Source organism: Ceratotherium simum, chromosome 4 (genome assembly GCF_057802395.1).
Source record: "Ceratotherium simum simum isolate JZ-2026a chromosome 4, ASM5780239v1, whole genome shotgun sequence".
In the NCBI taxonomy this organism is placed as follows: Eukaryota; Metazoa; Chordata; class Mammalia; order Perissodactyla; family Rhinocerotidae; genus Ceratotherium; species Ceratotherium simum.
Genome location: NC_141903.1, coordinates 21,043,400 through 21,066,194, shown reverse-complemented (window position 1 = coordinate 21,066,194; position 22,795 = coordinate 21,043,400). Strand labels below are relative to the sequence as shown.

The 22,795-nt window shown below is 43.5% G+C and overlaps 1 protein-coding gene across 4 annotated transcripts in view; it reads left to right on the top strand.

Annotated features, from left to right (window-relative positions):
- The window catches only part of CYFIP2 (cytoplasmic FMR1 interacting protein 2), a 133,315-nt gene that overhangs the window by 199 nt on the left and 110,321 nt on the right, over positions 1-22,795 (top strand). The window contains exons 1-3 of one of the 4 annotated variants that reach the window (XM_014786143.2): positions 57-316; positions 18,000-18,139; positions 19,695-19,784. In XM_014786143.2, coding sequence (XP_014641629.1) covers positions 18,023-18,139; positions 19,695-19,784 — 207 coding nt within the window. In that variant the 5' untranslated portion in view covers positions 57-316; positions 18,000-18,022. Of the gene's footprint in view, positions 1-56; positions 317-6,018; positions 6,083-17,999; positions 18,140-19,694; positions 19,785-22,795 lie in introns of those variants that run through there. The other 3 variants (XM_087429495.1, XM_004428593.3, XM_087429496.1) reach the window with 3 other exon arrangements.

Here is a 22,795-nt window from a genome sequence, read left to right as displayed (position 1 = left end):
GGGGGCGCTCGGCGCGGCGCCCGGGCTAGCGCGGCCGGGGGCCCCGGAAGCCCCCGGAGGCTGGGCCGCAGGCCCCGCGCGGCCCCCTTCCCCCGCCGGCCTACCCTGGGCCCCGCGGCGCGGACCCCCTGCAGGAAGGCGCGAACACACGGCGGCGCGCGGGCGCGGGCGCGGGCGCGGCGGCGGCGGCGGCGGCATCAGCAGGTGCGCGGCCTGGGCCGGAGCCGCGGGCCCGAGAGGAAGCGGCGCTAATCCCGAGCACCGGAGACACCTGCAACGGCCGCGAGCCTGGCGGCGGCGACATCCCCGCGCCCAGGTACTGCAGAGCCCCGGCCACCGCCTCTGCCGCCAGGGCCACCATCACCATCCCCGGGGCCAGAGAGAGCCGCCTGGGCCCGCCTGGCAGCCGCCTCGGGCACACAGCGCCCTGCAGTGACCGTGCGATGGGTGGGGCGCGGGGCGAAGCGGGGATGTTTGGGGGTGGGGGCTTTAATGAGAGGAGGCACGTCTGACCCGCTTTGAAGCCTTCTGGCCTACATTAGCATCGCTCTCCCTCCCGGCTGGCTGGGGGTGGGGAAGGAGGTGGGGGGAAGGGGACGAGTGGGCTGACTCCTGGGGAAAAGGTTGGGTTTTCTTGAGCTCTGAAGAATCAGGAAGATGCCTACCTCTATGTTGTGGCTTCTGCCTTTCAGGACAGCTCTCCCTCTCAATGGGTACACACTGCCCATGTGAAAAGGAAGAGAAGGAGGTGCTCTCTGTTTGGGGGTGCAGGTGAGGGCAGGAAGCATGGGCCGTCAGGAGCATGGTTCTCTGTAGGGAGAACCTGGCAGGGGAGGACACTGGGACTGCCCAGGTCCCTCCCCAGACTAGGGAATCTGACTTTGACCTCTGCTTGCCTAGTTTCCCCAGCACAGTAGAAACACCAAGGGCTGATGGGCCATCAGCTTTCCTTCTAGCCAGGCCATGAAGAGGGCAAGGATCTTTTCCTGCCAGCTCACAGGCGCCTGTGCCCTCCTGGCATGGGCGGGGAGACTAGGACAGTCCTGTGGGCCTGGGGGGCAAATCAGGAGAGTGCTGGTTCCCACACCCCCCCTTTCCACCTCCAGCCTGTGTCCCCTTTATGGCAAGGAGTCTTGCCTTACACTTGGGCACAGGCCCTGTTGGAAGCCATGCTGGCAACCCTGGAGATCACAGATGTTGGGGATAAAAATCTAGGTCCGTGTCCCTTGGCAGGATTGGGAAGGCCTTGAAGGTTGTTTTCTCCACCATCAGGTCAGACTTTCTCTGTGATGGTCCCTGAGGCCTCCCACCTCCACTTGCATACAGTGCCCTGTGCTCCCCCCATTCTCCTGTGTCAAAAGTTGTTTTCAAGAAAGGAGCCAGTGAAAGTGTCTGTCTTCAAGAGCTAAATACAAAAGAATTTCCTATTCGGTACAGAGCAGGTGCTCTAGAAGTCATTTGACAGGGAGGGAAACAGAGGCTGGGAGGCGTGGTAATGGGAAACAAAGCTTCAAGTCAAAATTTTTGCTATCTCTGGGCTGGCCCTGTGGCTTCGCGGTTAAGTGCGCGCGCTCCGCTGCTGGCGGCTCGGGTTCGGATCCCGGGCGCGCACCGAGGCACTGCTTCTCAGCCCATGCTGAGGCCGTGTCCCACATACAGCAACTAGAAGGACATGCAACTATGACGTACAACTATCTATCGGGGCTTTGGGGGCGGGGGGGGAAAGGAGGAGGATTGGCAATAGATGTTAGCTCAGAGCCGGTCTTCCTCAGCAAAAAGAGGAGGATTAGCATGGATGTTAGCTCAGGGCTGATCTTCCTCACAAAAAAAAAAAATTTTTTTTGCTACCTCTAATGGTGGAATTTCAGTCAATGGGCTGGAGGTGGGAGTGGGGAGCTGGGTAGCAATTTGGAGAATAGCTCCCTGAAATGAAAATATCTAGCGATTGTCAGCTCTCTTTGCTGTAAGGGCAGCTTTGGCCCTGAGGACAAAAATATGTGGGAGTGTGTATTTGTGTAACTGGTCAGGGGTTACTGTCACTCCCAGGCATTTGTCGAGCACCCAGTGTCCACTTGGGGGAGGTGAAACTTACATATAGAGAGCTGCTCCGTGCTGGCTGCCATCTGCCAACTAGGCCACAAGGAGAGTGTGTTGTTGCTTACAAAGCCGTTGCCTCTGGCTAGTTCTGCACGCTGAGCCTCTGACTGGGGGCATTCGCTCTCTGCTCACTAAGCTTCTTTATTATATTTCCTGGCCAGTTCTGACCAGTTTTATAGGTACCCAAGCCCGCCTTGTTCAGTCCCTGCTGGAAATGGAAAAGGAAAAACTTCCTTTAGGCATTGGGCCAAGAGTAGGGTCTAAAACCCAGTGTGATTGGAGAGCTTTACTCAGATGGGATCAGAGGCTGACCCAGAGAAGGAAATAGACATGAATTTAAAAACTGGGGAAGGGCCCCAGGAGAACACTATATGTCCGCTCTGATAAATTGTGCCTTCTTGTGGGTTTTGGTGAGCCTCCACTGCTGTCATTGAGCAGCAAGCCGAATTAGGTGATGAATAAGCCACGAGCTAATTAACATTGGGAACAGTGCTCCTGGAAAACAGTGCGAGCTCCAGTCCCCATGTTTGAGGATTGGCCCACACACTCAGAGAGGTTTCTTTGGGCCGCTGTTGGCCCCAGGGTTCCACCAAGAGTGTCACAAAATGGCCTTTTGTAGCCTCCATGTGGCCACCATCACAATGAGTCTATTTCTTTACTGGCGAGTATTAATTATTCACTTGTAGTTGAAACCAGACATCAGTCACCTCATTGGAGTCTTTCTGAAAGACCTTTGGTCTTGTTGTTTTGAGGAACAAAGCCGTGTTTAGGGTGCAGAGGATGGACCCTGCATTGGTAGTGGAGGTGGGGCAAGGGGATGGAGCATGCTGCTGCCTTCTGGGCAGTGAGTGGCAGGCCAGCAGTGGTGGGGAAGCAGCTAGTACTTCATGGGATGCTCTTATTAAGTGAGGGATGCGTGGAAGTGCTAAGTAGAGTGTCTAGCGTGTAGTAAGTACTATATTTATATATGTATTGTTATAATGTATTAATTACATAATCATTAAGAATGTGGCTCATGTGTGTAGTCAGCCTACAGCTCTTACCAACCTCTCTACCTCCAAAGCCTCCCTGGATTTTACTTTTCCCAGGGGAGTTGCTCTCTGTCACCAAGAAACTCAGCCCCAGGTTTACTTGCAAAAAGGCAGCCAAAAGAAAGAGTGATAAGACATGCTGTCAGTAAGGGCTTCAGGTGGGAAGTACTCTTCAGTAGCATGCTGAAGGTGGGTGTGACTTGAGCAGGCAGAGAGAAGGGGGAGGGAATATGCAGAGCAGAAGCTCAGAGGTGGTTCTTACATTTCAACACACGGAGGTCAGGAAGGACCTCTTCCTCTGTGTGCATTCAGCATTTTGCAACTGACCAAAAATGTTGAGGGCACTCTTTGCTTCCCAGGCGGACAGAGCAGTACAGTGGACTTAGGACACAGGTTGTATCCCTGACTTGCTCTGCGCCTTTAAATCAGCCACTACCTCTCTGACTTTAAAAACGGGCAGTGGAAAGCAGCCTGCCCCTCGTGTTACCTACCTGTTGCCACGGGAGCCTGCTGATGAGATAATGTCTAAATCCCAGTCTGAGAAGATAAGGCCATGGAAACAGAAGACAAGGCGGTTCCTGAGTGTGTGGCTCTTTTGGATGGCTGCCTTCCGTTCCTAAAGGAACAATTTATTAATTATATATTGTGTGTCAATTTAAGAAGACAAATCTGTGGCCTCTCTGTACCACAGAGCCAACAGGAAACTGAAAGGCACTTTGTGATTCACAGATTCTATCAAGGCCCCTGAATGGCCTTGTCTGTACAAAGACACTTCAGAATTCAGTCAGTGGGTGTGGGATGCCTCCCAGGATGCAAAGAGTTTGGATATTGGCTTCCTAGCCATGTCCATTATGCTGAGGGCCGTGTATGATGTGCCTCAAAGGACCACCATTTAGGCCATACCGTCTTGGACCCTGGCAACCTAGGAGAAAACAAATTGGGCACAAATTCATGAAAGAAATTGTTTTGAGAAGGCAGAGCTCGGGTTCAGGCAGAATTTCTTGCAGGAATCATTCTGGCTGAGTGGCATTTTGATAGACTTACGGCAACGCAGAAACGGTGCAAAGAGAAAGGAAAGTAAACATGACCTTCTGGAAAGATGCCCAAGAAAGACTCAATGATGACTTCATCAGTAGGCCTTTTGATTTTGTGTTTACATCATTATTAGATCATCTTGGAGCGGTGGTTCTCAGACTTTAATCTCTTCGTGGAATGGAGGGATTCTTAGTGTATCCGTATTATGTGGTTTCTGTCTTGTAAATGAGGCAGGAGATGAGGTCCTCTGTAGAAAGTAGAGGTGATGGACTGGTTAGGAAAGTTCAGGAAACTTCCAGAAGTTTGGAACAGCTGCCTCTGTGGGTGGAATAAGAAATCAGTTGGGGATGAATGAGAGAATTGTCTAACTTCATTGAAGGCCTAGCTGAGATCAGAGAGAATCTGTAGGGCTGACCCTTATAGAACACTCAATAACTCAGTATTAAGTGAAGGAACACCTGAGAACTATTTTCGATTTATACTTTTAAAATGTGATCCCTTAAGACCGATTTTGGCAAGATATAAATGGTGAGACAGGAATTCAAAACTAGGGGTCAGCCATCAACCTCCAAGTATGCTAATACCTTCATATGGGAAAGAGAAATGAGGTTCTGCTCTTTATAGTTTGAGGTGGAAACTGTATGACAGAAGAATTTTCTCAAGAAGGCTCCTTAGATTCTATTCTTATGGTAATGAGGTAGCTTAGATATGGTGCCTTAGAGGACCATGATGTTTTAATTTTTGTATTATTATTTTTTAACCAGAAGTCATGAATTTTGGCCAATGGCTCATGCATTCAACAAATTGTTCATGAGGTGTTAATTAAGCACGTGATGCCTACTATGCACTAGTCACTATGGTTCAAACCAAGAAAAAAAGATGACTATCACTGTAATTTTGCGTGATGCAAAGAATTAATGAAATATGAAGCAGTTTATAATGCAGTAGGAAATTATGGACTGTAGGGTGTGAGTGCTCTAAGAGTTCAGAGAAATGAAGGTTGTTGTGGAGTCCAGCTGGTCAGACCTTCATGGAGGAGGCCTATCTTGGATTGGGCTTTGACAATGGTCAAAGGTATGATTTAAGAAGGAGAGAGGACGGTCTACTAGGGAGTGGAGAGAGTTTGAGCAAAGGCACAAGGCAAGAATGTCCACGGGCAGGTTTATGGCACCCTAAACACCCTGACCACGGTGGATAGTCCATGTTGGCAAGTGTGGTCTTTAAGGAAGGCCTTTAGACGCAGTGTCCCATCTATAGTTACAGTCGTTTGCTTTTGAGTTGGGAAGGGCCCTGAGAGAGGCTCAAGTCCACTGATGCCTAACTGGTTGTTTTTGCTTTTGCTTTTGCTTTTCTTTTTAGTATATATGATGGACAAGGACATGCTCAACACATCACACCTGGCAGGCAATCCCCTCCCCAGTTCTACCCCATTTTCTCCCACTTAAAAGAGATGCAAGTGCAAGCAGTGATAATGTGGGAGGACTACGAACCCTCCCTTACACATAATAAAAAACACCTCATTTGCAAACCTCACCACTTAAACCGTTGTTGGTACAAGTTGTCACAACAACCTGCACAATGGAGGCTTTGACATCACAGTTGAGAACCAGCACCAGGCCAACCTCCATATTTTACAGACAGGGAAGTTGCCTTTTTGAGTGAGTCAAAAGGGCGCCTAAGTCAGTCTTCAGACTGAGCCACATTCGAGTTGCAGTGTCACACTGATGAAGCTGAGGTCTGTGTGCTCAGATCCAGCGGCCGAACCAGAAGTCTCGCTCTTTGTTTCCACAGCAGGTGCAGTGGCTTCCCTTTCTGAGTTTTACCAGGTGCCGCTGAGAGGCAGCTCCTCTCCCCAGATCCAAGTCACGTTGGTGCCCTTCATGTGGCAGCTTGTCACGGGCCCCAGTGGGAGCACATCGGTGAGTCACCTCGGGCGGCATGACCCCTTCCGAGAGGATGGTATCTGCCTGGTTGGGTTATCAACGGAAAGGCCCCCTCACCCCTGACAACACAGGAAACAGCTGGGTACAACGGCAAAGGCAGTGGCAAAGCCTCCAGCCCCACCAGGATGCTTTTCTTTGCTGTAAACAAAGAGGAGGGTAGGCCTTCTCCAGTGGCCCAAATCTAGGCTGGCTTGGACCTCCCTGCTGTGACCTCAGGTCCCCCGTGTGGAGAGAAGCTGCAGGTGAGAGGGCCTCTGGTCCCAGAAGAGCCACAGCGAGGCACTTACATAGCAAAGACTGCCTGGAGACAGTACTGTGGACTGGCCAGATGGCTGAACTGCTAGCAAGGAGGCCTTGGGTTGTTGTCTTTTAAAGGAAATTTAAAATTTTTGATCAAAGTGATACATGCACATGCTTTAAAAAATCAAACAGTACTGAAAGACTCATAATGAGAAACAGCCGCCCAGTGCCCACCTCTCCTCAGAGGCTGCCGCTCTCACGCGCCCTTTCTTCCACTCGCTGCCTCCGGATCTCTAAATGATATGCTTACGCTGCTGTTTCTTGATTTATCTATTCTACACATTGTCCGTTTACTTCCTGCTGTGATGGATGAAGATTTCGCTTTCTGACGCCATTCCCCTCCCTGCCCTGCCCCCATCTCCCAATACAGTAAGAGCTCCATTTTAACCTAAATCATATTTAAAGCGTCTACATTACTAAGATGTGTAAATGCTGATCAAGAGAGAGTCAAGTAACGTCCTTGGATTATAATGCCTTTCTTACACAGATTTTTGTTCTATCGCAGAATTAGAACTAATTCTTTCATCCTTTCTCTTTCTTTCTTTCTATTTTATATTCCTCTTTTTCTTTTACAGCTCTGTCATGTCTATTATCTACTGGGTCCCCTTGTCTTCCCAGGAAGTTGCAGTTTTAGCGCCAGCTCTGCCCCTAACTAGCCAAGTGACCTTGCACAAGTCCTTGTCTCTCAGCCTCAGTGTCCTCACAGTAGAAAGAGAGCTCAGGTAGGAGGAGGAGAGCTAGAGACCCATCTTGTTCTCATTCAAAACCTCAAAGCCCATGGCCCCGCCTCAGAGGTTTTTATCTGAGGAGTCTCTCCTTCTGGGTGGGGCAGCCCCAGAACCTGACAGATGGCAGTGTAACAAACACAGGGTGTGGTGGTGCCTACTTTGGGCCCTGCCCTGTGGTGGTCCAGTTCACCCTGTATTCTAGGGGGCTGCTCCATGGGGTAGCGTGGGTATGTCTGTTGCTCTCTTTTTCTCTCCTCCTGTCCTCTGTTGATTTTTATTCAACATAGACACTGCTTGTAGAGGCAGCATCATAGTTCCCAAAGTCCCCAAGCTCCTACTCCAGCTCTGTCTCTCTTTGTACCACCCCTGCTTATCTTATACCCAAAGTTTCCCAAAAGTAGTCATACAAATACTAACAGTTTTTTGGTAACAGCTTTACTGAGATATAGTTCACACACTGTATCATTGCCCCATGTAAAGCATACAGTTCAGTAATTTTTAGTATATTCACAGAGTTGTGCAACCAATATCATGATCAATTTTGTAACATTTGCATCATCCCAGAAAGAAACCTTGTGTCCTTTAGCAACACCACCTATTTCCCGCCAAACCCCACCTCCAGCCTAGGCCATTGCTAATCTACAGTATGTCTCTCTAGATTTGCATGTTCTGGACATTTCATTAAAAAGCATATTATACTTCTCTCACTTAGCATAATATTTTCAAAGTTCATCCATGTTGTAGCATGTGTCCATACTTCATTCCTTTTTTATGGCTGAATAATATTCCATTGTATGGATATACCATATTTTATTTATCCATTCATCAGTTGATGGATATTTGAATTGTTCCCACTTTTTGTCTATTACAAATAAATGCTGATATGAACATTCATGTGCAGGTTTTTATGTGGATATATATTTTCATTTCTCTTGGGAATATACCTAAGAGTAGAATTGCTGGGTCGTATGGTAAGTATATGTTTAAAAATTTGAGGAACTGCCAAACTCTTTTACAAAGTTGCTGCACCATTCTACATTTCTACCAGCAGTGTATGGGGGTTCGAATTTCACATCCTTACCAACACTTGTTATTATCTGTTTTTTTGATCGTAGCCATTCTAATGGATGTGAAGTGATATCTCATTGTGATTTTGATTTGCATTTCCCTAATGGCTATGGATGTTAATCATCTTTTTATGTGTTTATTGGCCATTCGTATATCTTCTTTGGAGAAAAGTCTGTTGAGATCCTTTGCCCATTTTTAAAATTGAGTTGTCTCTTTATTATTGAATTTTAACAGTTCTTTATATATTCTACATACTTAGCAGATATGTGATTTCCAAATATTTTCTCCCGTTTTGTGGATTGTCTTTTCACTTTCTTGACAATGTCTTTTGAAGTACAAAAGATTTTAATGTTTAATGATATCTAATTTATCTATTTTTTATTTCATTGTTGGACTTTTGATGTTATTACATATTTCAAAGTTGCAAAGATTTACTTCTATATTTTCTTCTAAGAGTTTTATAGCTTTAGCTGTTACATTCAGGTCTTTGATCCATTTTGAGTTAATTTGTTATATGGTGTGAGGTAGAGGTCCAACTCCTCCTTTTGCATGTGGCTATCCAGTTGTCCCAGCACCATTTGTTGAAAAGAGTGTTCTTTCCCCATTGAATTGTCTTGGTACTCTTGTCAAAAATCAATTGACCATAAATGTGAGGGCTTATTTCTGGATTCTCAATTCTTTTCCATTGATCTGTATGTCTGTCCTTATGCCAGCACCACACAGTTTTGATTACTGTAGCTTTGTAGTAAGATTTGAAATTAGGAAGTGTGCATCCTCCAATTTTGTTCTTTATCAGTATTGTTTTGGCTATTCTGGGTGGGTTCTTTGAATTTCCATATCAATTTTAGGATCAGCTTGTCAATTTCTGCGTGGAAGCCAGCTGGGATTTTGATAGGGATTGCCCTGGATCTGTATCAATTTGGGGACTATTGCCATCTTAACAATATTAAGTCTTCCAGTCTATGAAAATGGGATATCTTTTTATTTATTTGGGTTTTCTTTAATTTTTTCAACAATGTTTTATAGTGTTCAGAGTGTACATTTTGTACTTCTTTTGCTAAATTTATTCCTAAGTTTTATATATTTTTGATGCTCTTGTAAATAGAGTTGTTTTCCTAATTTCATTTTTAGATTGTGCATTGCTAATGTATAGAGATACAGTTGATTTTTGTATGTTACTCTTATATCCTGTAACCTTGCTGAACATGTTTATTTATTCTAATAGTTTTTTGGTGGACTTTTTTTTTTTTTTAGGATTTTTCTGCATACAAGATCATGTCATCTGCAAATAGAGCGAGTTTTACTTCTTCGTTTCTGATATAGATGCCATTTATTTCATTTTCTTGCCTAAATTACCCTGGCTAGTACCTCCAGTACAATGTTGAATGGAAAAGGAGAGAGCACACTTCTTTGTCTTCTTCCTAATCTAAGGGGAAACATTCAGTCTTTCACCATTTAGTCTGATGTCAGCTGTGGGTTTTTTTGTAGCTGCCCTTTATGGGTTGAGCAAGTTCCTTTCTATTCCTAGTTTGTTGAGTGTTTTTATCATGGAGGAGTGTGAGATTTTGTCAAATGCTTTTTCTGCCTGTGTTGAGATGATTCTGTGGGTTTTATCCTTTATTTCATTGATATGACTTATCACAATAATTGATTTTCAGATGTTAACATTAAAGCAATATTATATTCCTGGGATAAATCTCATTTGGTCATGGTGTATAATCCTTTTTATATGTTGCTGGATTTCGTTTTGTTGCGAAACTAAATTTTATTGAGTACTTTTACCTACCAAGCTATTTATATGGATTAACTCATTTAGTTTTCAAAGCCTATGAGGTAGGAACTGTTATTATTCCTCATATCAAAGATGAGGAAAATGAGATTCAGAAACGTTATGTCATCTTCCCAAGGTCACACCGCGAGGTAGTGGCAGAGTCAGGATTCTAACTCTATTCACCACCACACTAGACTGCCTCTCATGAACATATCAGTGGTAGATGTGAGATGATTTTCAGATGGCACTCAGACCTGTGTGTGTTTTCATTGTTTTTCTTTTCTATAGTTTCCCTTGTTTATGACAAGCAGTACTGGTTTTCTATTAGTAATTGTAATATAAAGCTTCTTCTAAACTATATTTATAAAGTAAAAACAAAAAGTCTATTTAGAAAAAACATTAAGTAAATAATTGTACAGGCAGCTTATGGATATGACTGCATATTCCATATTGATTTAAATTATCTGTGTTATTAATAGTGAAAGAGAAGGAATTGGAAAATTAGAAACGAAGATATGGCCAACTTCAGGTCATTTCACTTCTCCTATACTGTTAGGTGACTCGGGTATGTTCAGACGTTCTTTCATCCGATACTTCCTCAGTACCTAATCTGTCCTCGGCACTCTGCTAAGGTCTCCAAGGTTTTCAGCGATGGGTAAGAAATGGTCTCTGACCTCAAGGAGCTTATGCATGCATGCATCATTCTACTCTAGGGAGGGCATATGTTTTGTTTGATGGGCAAACTCGGACTGATTGCTGGTGGCCATCTGGAATTCTGTATTTCATGAGAAGGATTCTGAGGCTGCCTGTGGACTCATTGAGAAATAGAGACATTATCAACTATCGACATTTGCCCTGGCATGGGAAGAGGAAGTAGCAGTACTCAAGACCCTTCTGAGGCAGAAAGTGTCAGAAGAGAGGTGCTGCTAATATACCTAGGAGTGAAATTGCAGAATCATATGGTAACTCTACATTTTAAAATTTGAGAAACTGTCAAACTGTTTTCTAAAGTTGCCGCACTATTTTACATTCCTACCAGCGGTGTATGAGGATGATACACATCCTCACCAACACTGCTAATAAGCCCTGGGAGTTCCAAGGAAGAAGCATTGACGTCATAGAGGGGAGAGACCTTGAAGGATGAGTGAAATCAGGATGTGTAGTGATAGAGAAAGAGATCTTATTTCATAGATAACTGTTTACAAAATATTAAAGCTTTTCACGTAAATGCTCGAATGTTAAGTATTTGAATCACTTTGATGGAGTTCTTTTGAAACTATCAATAGCTTTCTTGCTGTTTATAGTCCTTCTCCTCTTCCCTGACTTTTAAAAACCTGGTATCTTGGACATAGCAATGCCTTTCTTCATGTCTTGGGCTCATTGGTCGTCAACTCATTGAACAAATCTTTATTTAGCTAGGAATGTGTGCTCAGCACTATGCTAGGATCTGGGTGTGAATTAGACACAGTTCCTGCCTTCAAGGAGTTTATTGTTTAGGGCAGGAGAGAAAACATGGTAAATTGTGTAATAAAGCTTTATAGATGCCACAAAAGAAGGAGCATACTGGGTTCATTGAGGACCAAAGGAGAAAGTGGATTCAGGCAGGGAGCGGGGGAGTCAGAAAGGGTTCTTAAGTAACCATTTCCTAGGTCTGTCCTAGCTCTAGGATCATTCCGGTAATATATGAAGTATTTGTTGAGTTCTATTCTGTACTGTGATATTGGTGAACCTTTTACAAGCTATTGAAATGCGTAGAGTTGCTCCTACATTCCGTGGCCCAGACTCTGTATGGCTCCTCTCCCCATCTTGTACAACTCTGTCTCTCCTCTCTACCCACCACTGTGAGGCTTGCTGCTCTCAGCATCCAGTCTGCTTCTAACCTGTGGCCTTATTTTACACACTGGTATAGGTAGCACTCTAAAGGTGGCTCCAAGTGGCTGCTGTGGGGTTTGGAGCCACAAGGTCTGACCTATGGATAAGTGGAGTGTTCCTGTAAAACTCTCCACCCCCAGCCTGCGCAGAATAAGCTACATGGTCCAATTTGGTGCACTCGGTGGAAGTCGTGTAAGATGTGCACAAGTGACTGTGTCCCTGCCTGGCCCCCACACCTGTGAAGCAGCTGGCTCTGATGTGTGAAAGGGTCTCAGCAGCAGGGGGAACACTGTGGAACCACATCCTGTCACTGCAAACTTCGGTCCCCACACAATCTCCAAACATACTCAGCTTACACTGTGATGGAAAAGCAGACTACGCTCCATATTCCTTCTTTGGATTTTTTCTTGCTCAGTCAAATGCTGCTCAAAAAAAACCATTTTTAAGGGGGACAGTCTAAGCCTCCCTTTATTTATTTTTATATTTTTATATTTATTTACATACTTACTTATATAATATTTTATTTGCATATATAAATATATTTATTAATTTTTAAATTTGTTTTAATTTGTTTATTTTAGTTGCTTTCTAGCTGGAGAAATTTACAGACAGGGAAGATACTTCCTGGCCTCTTGATGTTCATGAAACCCAAAGATGACAGTTACCTAATCTTTCTAGCGTGGCAGAGTCTTGTTCTTCTTGAGAAATGAAAAGGCAGCCAAACTGGAGAAAAAAAAAGTAATAAAGAGCTTGGTACCTTTCAAAAAGGTACAAAAGTCGGTGTGGTCTAGAAGAAAGGGCATAGAACTGGGAGTCAAGGTATCCCCTTTCTGCTGCAGCTCAGCCACCAGCTGACCATGTGACATTGAATGAAAGGTTCACTTCTCGATAACACTGTGCCCTCCTCAGAAAAACAGCAAAAATGACACCTGTCTTCTCGAACTTGCAGGGTAGTTGTGATTGAGGAAATCAATATGAAAGATCAATAGAGTTGAGATTTTAGTGTAATAATAATAATGTCTTTCTTTTGTGTAGAATCGTTGCAATGTTTAATTCATCATTCACTCTATTAAAAAGAGGCCACCTGACTAGCTAACATTTCCCAAGTGCTTGCTCTGTGCCTGCTGCTAGGCTAAGCATTCCACGTGCAGTAATGTTATATAATCCTCAGACTAGATCACTGAGGGCAGGGACTATTATTAATTATATAAGGAAACTGAGGTTTCGAGAGGTTAAGTAATATGCTGTTGGTTACATAGCTAGTAAGTGGCAGATGATGGATCTCAACTCATAGCTCACACTTAACCACAAGACTTAGCCTAGTATTCCACTTCAGTAAAAATATCTTACTTTTATTTATTTTCCTTCTAGAAAGTCAAATAGGAAGTGACAATGCGAATCTTTTGCTTACAGAGTAGCAGGGTTTAGAGTGTGGGTAGTCAGAACCTGCATTCCCAAATCCCCAGGTGCTCTTAGCCCACATCCATTTGTGCCCCCCACCCCTCTTGCTTGGGATCTATCCGTCATCTCAGCCAGGGAGGGACCCTAAAGCCCTTCTCAGAAGCAAATTGCCTGTGAGCCCAATGTTATTTCTCTCGGTGAAACCAGGCCACTGAGTTTGAGTTTGTTATGAAGACACTGAATTTAAATATGCCATGAATGCCCCACACTGAGAGGTTACAGCTGTGTCTGGTAAATGACGCTCCCAGAACACTGTTAATTTTTAAATATTTTATTGATTTCTCTTCCAACGTGACAGAATGGCCATGTGTTGACAGACTGAATATAAAGAATTCTTCTCATTTGGAAGATTGCGTAACAGGCAGGACATTTGGGCCAGAAAAGGACTTATTTTCGTATATACCTCTCTTAAAATTTCCAGAACGTTTTTTCTTTCTGACTGATATGGAGTTGGCAGTGACTTCCAGCACTTGAGTTAAAAATGTCTGATTTCCTTATCCCTTAGGCAGTGAATGATCTACAAACACACACAGAAATCCATTAGAGAAGCTGTATTTACAAGGAGAACAGAAAAGTTGCATTAATGGAAATAAAGATTCCTAATTTACTGGCTTTTAGGCTTTTTAGTTATTGATTCTCTAAAGGAAGTGCAGGAGTATTATTGCGTAAAAGGGGGAAACCTTAAGGGTTATCCTGATAAATGTGTATGTTGAAGTCTGCGAAGCCCAAAAGAAACCCAGGTTATAGGAGAAAGGAGAAGGGAAAGACTATGGCAAGTAGGAGTGAAGAAAGATGAACGAAGAGGAAGCTAGATTAGAACTGGGAGTGTATACACTGAGCTGGGGGGTTTTATGGAAAATTTCAAACATGTATAAAATTAGATAGAAGAAAATGTGATAAATCCTTACGTAAGCATCACACAGCACTAACAATCATTTACTCATAGCTAATTTTGTTCCATCTGTTTCTCTCTATTCTCCCATCCAGTATTATTTGGACAGAAATCCCTGTATCATCTTATCCATATTTTAGTAGGTATTTCTAGAAGATAAGGACTCTTTTTAAAACATAGCCTTGATATCACTATCACATCTAAAAAATAATAACACTGTTGCCTTAATATTATCAAATATCCAGTTAGTATTAAATTTTCCAATTTTCTTGTAAAGTTTATAATCTTATTTTTGTGGTGGTTTGTTGAAATAGGATCCAGATAAGGTAGACACATTGCAGCAGTTTGTCTCTTATAATCTATAGTTTGCCCGTCTGTCTCTTTTTTTCCCTTGCAGTTTATTTGTTGAAGGCACTGAGTCATTTATCCAGCAGTTTTCCCATAGATTGTATTTTACTGATTTCATCACTGTGGTGTATTTTAACATGTTCTTCTGTCCTCTGTATTTCCTGTCAACTGATATCAAAGGCTTGATTAGATTCAAGTGTTTTGTTTGGGGTCTAGCATTCTTCATAAGGTGATGGTGTGTTTTCCCATTGGGTGGCACATAATGTCCCATTGTCTTTCATTTAGTGATGTTAGCAGCCATTGATGACCAGTGCCTACGTCTGTTTGTTCATTAGGGGTTGGAAAATAGGAATGTTTTAATTCTGTCAATATTTCTGGGGAGGAAAAAAATATTTTTATAGAAAGACACATCCCTCTCTTCTGCAACTTGGTTATCCAGCTGTACAGTTTGTATAGGAAAAGTTAAATGTTTACTTTCCTTTAATTTACCGATTTTCAACGTAAAAGTTGGTTCACAGGCATCCTGCAATAGTAACAAAGTAATAAAGACCAAAGTTTTATTAAATGTCTTTATGATTTCATGGGTTTACACGTATTTGATTGATATTGTTTCAAGTCCATTGAGTTGTTATAGTTGATGCTCAGTTGCCCCATCTTTGGCCAGTGGAAGCTGCCTCATGTTGGTTTCCTGGATCCCTTTGACACATCCCCGGTAGTCATAGATAGAGAGCTGCTTCTAGGCCTTTCTTACAGGACAAACCTAGTTCCAACCCAACTCCACCAGCTGCCAGCACATGACCTTGTGAAATTACTTAAATTCTGAGCTTCTGTTTGCTCATCTGTGAAATGAGAATACAGTCAGCCCTCCGTGCCCGCAGGTGCCACATGCGCGGATGCAACCAGCGCAGATTGAAAGGCCTCCAATAGTTGCGTCTGTATTGAACACGTACAGACTTTTTTCTTGTCATTATTCCCTAAGCAATATGGTATAACAACAATTTACATAGCATTTACATTGTAACAGGTATTGTAAGTAATCTAAAGATGATTTAAAGTATAGGGAGGATGTGCGTAGGTTATATACAAATACTACACCATTTTATATAAGGGACTAGAGCATCCATGGGTTTTTGTATCTGCATCCTCTGCGAATATTGAAGGAGGACTGTAATCATAGTACCTACTTTTATTGGGTTGATGCGAGATTAAAATAGTCGAGCGCTTGGCAGAGTGTGTGACACAGTAAAGGCTAGAAAATGTTAGTTTTATTATTATTATATTTGAATTAATGAAGAGAATTATTAGGGCTTTGGAGATTGTAGATCATTATGCCCTATAAAATCATTAATACCTCCTCCAAATGGACTGAATAAGAAAGAAGACAAATCTTTTCTGTGGATTGGCAAATGGTTTTGCTGTGGAACTGAATGCCACGCTTAGAATTCAGGCGAGAGGAGAGAGAAGAGGAAGAAGCATAGGTGTGGAGAGGGCCTGAAACCACCCGTGAAGCCAGGTGCCTGCAGAGGGCAGAGGGGGAAGTCAGTTCTGAGCTCCCTGCACCCTCATTGGACGTGGCCGACACTGTTGCCATGGTGCATGACAGGGAGGTGTGCTGAGAACTCGGTGAAGTGTGAAGCGTAGTGCGAAGCTAAGCCCCCCCTGACCCCCCAGCCGTGGGCCTAAAGGAGACGTAGTTTAGGGGCGGCGGGCGTTGGGTACACTCGGCAGCTGTTTCAGCCCTTCGCAGCCCCTGGACCTGGTTCTCACGTTGGTGGTCCTTTTCTGCTCTGGTCTCTGAGACCACATTCCCTAACACATGAGGGAGATTCTTGGACGTTCCTAAACTCTAGCCCATAAGCAGGTCTCACACCTCCCTGGGGGTGGCTCTGAGGCGGGCAGGTTCTCTGAGGAGCACAGTGGGCCTTCTCTGTTTCCTCCTTATTCAAAAGTGCTAAAGGGTTAGCTTATTATTGTTGTTAATCTTCCTATGAAACTCAGTTTTTAGATTTTTGTTCACCTAGTCTACTGTTTGTTTTGTTTTGCTTTGTTTTTTGCTTTGTTTCTTGCCGTTTTTGTAGATATCAATCCCTGCATTCTCATTTCTTCGGGTTGATTTTTATTCTTTCTTTAGATTTGTGAGTGGAAAATTCAGTTCACTTAGTTCTGCTTCCTTATTTTGTGCTACGTGTTTAACACATTTATTCATGCTCTCTGTCTTTCAGTTCTAAATATTTTATAATTTCTATTTGAATTCCTCTTTAGCTATGAATAACCTTGAAGTGTGTTTTTATAAATTTTCATAGGTATGGGTTTTTTTTGCTGTAGTTTGCATTATTGATTTCTAATTTTATTGCACTTAATCAGTGAACGTGACTTCTAGGAGGTCATATTTGGGGAAACTTGTGAGAACCTATTTTATGGCCTAAATTATAACCAGTTTTTATCAACGTTTCATGTATGCTTAAAAAAATGAGTATTCTGGGGCCCGCCCTGTTGGCCTAGTGGTTAAGTTTGGCAGCCTGGGTTCGGGTCCTGGGCGTGGACCTACACTGCTCTGTTAGTGGCGATGCTGTGCTGGCGGCCCACATACTAAAGAAATAGAGGATGATTGTCACGGATGTTAGCTCAGGGCAAATCTTCCTCAGCAAAAAAAAGAAAAAATGAGTATTCCATTTGCTGGGTGCTAAGTTCTTAAAATAGCAGTTAGCTCGAGTTGGCTGACCGTGCTGATCAAATCTTCTTCAGCGTCACTACCTGGCAAAGTTCTCATGAAAGCTGTTGCACTCTGCCAGCATCTGAGACACAAAAATGTCCATTTAGGGCTGATTTGTTTGGTGCGGCTCACAAAACCTAACCAGGCCAAGGAAGACAGTGGCTCTTCCATTTTTGCAGATAAGGTTATATTTGCTGGAGTCGGAATTCCTTTGGTTCCCGCTTCATTAGCTTGTAAAACCTAGGCTCTGGTTTCAAGTTGGTAGTCTGGGCTGTCTCCATCATGGGAATTTGTGCTGTGCAATAATTCAAGAGTGGAACTGATAAATATCCTCATGAAGAATGGAAGTTGGGGGCTGACCGTGGCCCGTGTCCAAGCATCAGACATTATTTGAGGTCCTTTGCTCTTGGTCACTGTGGCTGCATGGGGATCGTAATAACTTCTCTGAGCCTTGTTTCTTCATCAGTTATATGGATATAATACCGTCTGCCATGTTGATCAGAGGGTCGTGGTGAGGCTCAGTCGAGACAGTAGACGTAGAAAAGTACTTTGTAAACTGTAAAGAGACCCTCAAATATCAGGTGCAGGATGAGGGCACCACGTGAAGAAGCAGCAGGTGGAGGTGGTCTCAATGCTTTTAACTCCCTTTATTTTTCAGAAGGAGCCTGGACAGGGTGAGAGTGAGAGAACTGTTTAGAGGCCTCTAAAACTCTCTTTATTCTTCTCTTCTTTTCCCTCAGTGCAGAATACGGAAACCGCAGCCATGACCACCCACGTGACCCTGGAAGATGCCCTGTCCAACGTGGACCTGCTGGAAGAGCTGCCCCTGCCTGACCAGCAGCCGTGCATCGAGCCTCCACCTTCCTCCATCATGTACCAGGTAAATTCTCCCAGAGCAATGGAAAGGAGGGGGTTCAGGAACTCTGGGGATCCCCTAAGAGGGTTTGCCCTGAAGGCAGAGAGAAGGGGGAGGCGTGCATCTAGAAGGTGAAAGGTCGTGAGCTCATGGAGTCCCTCGTGCGCCGGTGGAGCCGAGTGTAAGGAGTAGATTAGCTAGTAAATGTACACCAGGGCTGTTTCTCTTCCCCAGGGAAGGCTTGTTTATCGGCTCTGACCCCAAATACCTTCCTGGCTATTCTTGCTGTGGCACCAACCAAGGTTTTGGCAGCTCTGACCTCATGAATTAAATATTGCAATTTAGAAACCCCTAGAGCCTGCCTGGGTAATTACTTTTCCTTCATGTATGTGAGAAGAGCTCTATAACTCCTCACAGCAGCTAATGGCTCAGGGACGCCGGTCACAGTTGTTTGCTTTTGTCTAAGAGAGGAGAGCTTGTGATAAACCACGATTGGATTGCTCAAAGTGTGATCCCACCAGGACCTGGTAGGAGGGGCATCAGTGCAGCTGGAGTCCACCTTGCAAACAGCCCCTTGTCTGGGTGTGCTGGGTGACTGTGCCATGTTAAGAAAGAATAAATTAATTTGACATTCTTGCTGTATTTGACCTTTTAAAAGTTCTTGGACTGCTAAACGAAACTAAATATAAATACATAATGTATTTTTAATTTTATTCAATGGTTAGATTAATAGCACATCACTGAAGGGTCAACTCATAAGCTTGGTTTATTCACATTTTCTAACCCAGATTAAGTTTTTAAATTATGTAAATATCTTTTTTATTATAAGCAATACAGAAAAGTATAACAAATAAAAATTTCCCTGTAATTATGCCTATGTATAAACATACAGCCACCTTTTTACCATATATATATGGTATATATGGTATATAAATATATATATATATTTACCAAAAGGGAATCATACTATATATATTACTCTATGATTTTTTTACTCTAAAAAACTTTATTATTACTCTAAAATTTTTTTAACTGAAAATTTATTATGGGTATTTTTCCATGACAACACTACAATGCTGTCACATTATTTTTAACCACCACTTAGTACTTACAAATCCATTGTATGGATATACTATTGTTTATTTAGCCTTTTGCTGTTAATGGACATTTGGATGGTTTCCAATTTTTTCTATCATAAAAAGTGCTGCAATTATTATCCTTGTACATATGTGTCTGCACCCTCAGGTGAGTATTTTTGCAACTGCTGAATGAAAGCAATGCACATCTTAACTTTTCACAGCTATTTGGGCTTGTATGGTTTCAGCATTTATGTCCAAGTCTTGCTGGGTGAACCTGATTAACTACGGGTGAGAAGCAGATGCGGGCCCTGTGTGTAGCCAGCTCCTGCCCAGTGTCATTCAGAGTAGGATTTCTTGAGGGGAAGATGAGAGGGTGATGTGGAGATAGGTTTCCACAGAGAACTTGTGGCATTTGTTGGCATCTATTTGTTGCCTGTACACCCAGCCACTTTGGACCTGTTTTCCAACAACCGAAAGTTCCTGTCCTCTCATTCCCACAGGCTAACTTTGACACGAACTTCGAGGACAGGAATGCATTTGTCACAGGCATTGCAAGGTACATTGAGCAGGCTACGGTCCACTCCAGCATGGTAAGTCTCTGTGACCCTCATGGACAGACATGCTCCCTGCCAGGGTGGGAGGGGCTGTGGGCAGTTTCTCACACCGGGGGCACGTGCTCAGCTATTCCAAGAGCCCCCTGCCTCAGTCAGACCCATCTCTTTAAGCCCATTCTGGTGCCCTGCCCTATCCCCTCAGTGCCCTGGGGCATACTGTCCCCCGCATGGGAGAAATGTGAAGAGAACTCTGCTTGGGAAGTAAGTTTCATTTGTTAGTTATGTGTGGAATGAGTTGTAAGGAGGAATGAGTGGGCGAATAAATTGGTTGAGATCATTAAAGTTATCTACACTGATGGTATTAGAGGCTGGATGAGGACAGCGGCATGGGGGATGGCTAAGAGGGTATGGATATGAGAGACTCCGGAGGTTAACTCCACCTGGCTTAACAATCAGCTGGGTGCTGGAACTGAGGGAATGGGACCTACGCTGACTGCGGTTTCCTAGAATTACCAGGTCAGGGGCACCCAGAGGGAAGTCAGAAGGGGGCGCCAGTTTGGATGGGGATTGTATTAGTTTTCTATTGCTGCTATAACAGATTATCACAAACTTAGTGCCTAAAACAACACAAATTTATTTGCTTAGAGTTCTTTTGGTCAGAGGTCCGATGTGGGACTCACAGGGTTAAACTCAAGGTGTCAGCAGGGCTGCATTCCTTCTGGAGGCTCCAGAGAAGAATCTGTTTCCTTGTTTTTTCCAGCTTCTAGAGGCTGCCCACATTCCTTGGCTCAGCCCCCTTCCAGCCAGCAGTCACAGCACTCCAATCTCTGCTTCCATCTCCACATCTCTGTTTCTGACCCTCTTGCCTACCTCGTTCACTTATAGGGCCCTTGTCATTACATTGGGTCCACCAGATAATCCAGGATAACCTCCCCATCTCAAGGGTTCTAACTTAATTACGTCTGCAAAGTCCCTTTATTCTGCTGACACGGGGGTAGTGTTGATACGGTTTTAGACAGGCTCAAGAACAGGGTGTGCTGTTGACATTCGTAGATAATACCAAAACCTCACTTCACTCAACAATTTCCACCTTGTACCTTGCTCAGTCTTTCTCTAGAGTAGCTGATCAGCAGCAAAGTGGCTTTGTTAGATGCCCATCTTCTTGTGTTTCTCCTGCCCACACTTGGGCATGGTGAATCTCTCAAAGGGCAGGGTAGCCAGAGAAAAGAGGAGGAGGAAGAGAAAGTATGTAAACCGTGTAATTAACCAGCTATGTGGAATAGTCAAGGGTTCTTTTCTGGGGGTGAGATGGGGGCTGAGTGTCCACAGTAAGTGCTGAGAGGTACAGTCTGCCGCTACCAGCCCTGAAATTTGAGCTGAACTCACATTGGGTTTAGGTCATGGACTTAAAGAATCTTACAAATGTAAAGGACCTTAGAGATCCTTAGTCCTGCAGCTGTCAACCTAGGCTCCACGTTAGAATCAGCTTAAAAAATTAAAAAAAAAATGCCTGGACCCCTCTCCCAGGGATAATGATTTAGTTCTGGTGGGGCACAGCATGGGCATCAGAGTTTTCAAAGTTCCCCAGGTGACTAATATGCTCAGGATTGAGAACCAGTGATAAAAAGAACCTCTTTACCTGCAAATGAGAAAACCATGACATTTTCAAGGTAACAGTTGGGCCCAAGCAGAGCCAGGACCAGCACTCAAGTCTCCTGAGGCCCTGCCCAGGGCTCTTTCCACCACACCATCCTGACCTCTGTGTTCCAGGCATATTCATACAACAAATCTGGTTGATGGTCAGCTGAACTGTCCATAGGGCAGAGGCCACATTATTCTTGTTCACTGCTCTATTCCTAGCACAGAGCCTGGGACCCATGAGTGCTCAGTAAAACTCTCATTGAATGAATGAGTTGGAATACTAACATCTATTGGTGGGCAGTTTGGTGCTAATAAGTAGACACCTTTTCTCTATATTACTGTCACTTCTGTTTTTTGACTTGTTCTGAAACAATGGCAGCAGGAGACCCACAAACTTGATATTGGTTCTCTCTGGTCTCAAGGACAACATGTTAATGATTTAAAAAATTGTCTAAATTAAGAACTGAAAGTGTGACTCATCAGTGACATTTGCTGTTGAAAACAAAACTACAAAAAGTAATAAACTCCAAATTGAATCTGATCTTGTACGAGGACAATATTATGAAATAGATATATGTGGAATAAAAAATAAATCAGTAAAGGTTCATTTTTGTATTGATAAAAACATTTATAAAAGAGACCATCTTTTTTCTTGTGTTTGATGAGATATACTTCACATAACATACAATTCACCACTTAAAACATACAAGTCAGTGTTTTTTAATATATTCACGATGTTACACAACCATCACTACTATCTAATTTCCATCACCACAAAAAGAACCCCAAACCCATTAGCAGTCACTCCCAGTTCCTCTCTTCACCCATCCCCTGGCAAACCCTCATCTACTTTCTGTTTCTATGGATTTGTCTGTTCTGAACATTTCATCTAAATGGATCATACAATATGTGACCGTTTGTGTCTGCCTTCTTTCACTTAGCATACGTTTTCAGAGTTCATCCTTGTTGTAGCATGTGTCAGTACTTCATTCCTTTTTATAGATGGATACTAGTCCATTGTCTGGATACACCACATTTTATTTACCATTCATCAGTTGATGGACATTTGAGTTGTTTCCTCTTTTTGGCTATTAGAATAATGCTGCTATGAACAAGTCTGCAAGTTTCTGTGTGGACATATGTTTTCATTTGTCTTGAGTATATACCTAAGAGTGGAATTGCTGGCTCCTATGGTAACTCTGTGTTTAACTTTTTGAGAAACTGCCAGACTATCTTTCCTAGTAATACTCCTCCTAACTCCCTTTACAGATTACCTAGCATGCATGTGCGTGTGTGTGTATATTCCGTTTAATTCTCATAAAATTCTCTGAGGGTTGTTACTGTCATCGTCATTACACAGATGGGCAAATGGAGAATTTTAGGTTAAGTGATTTCCTGAAGGCCAA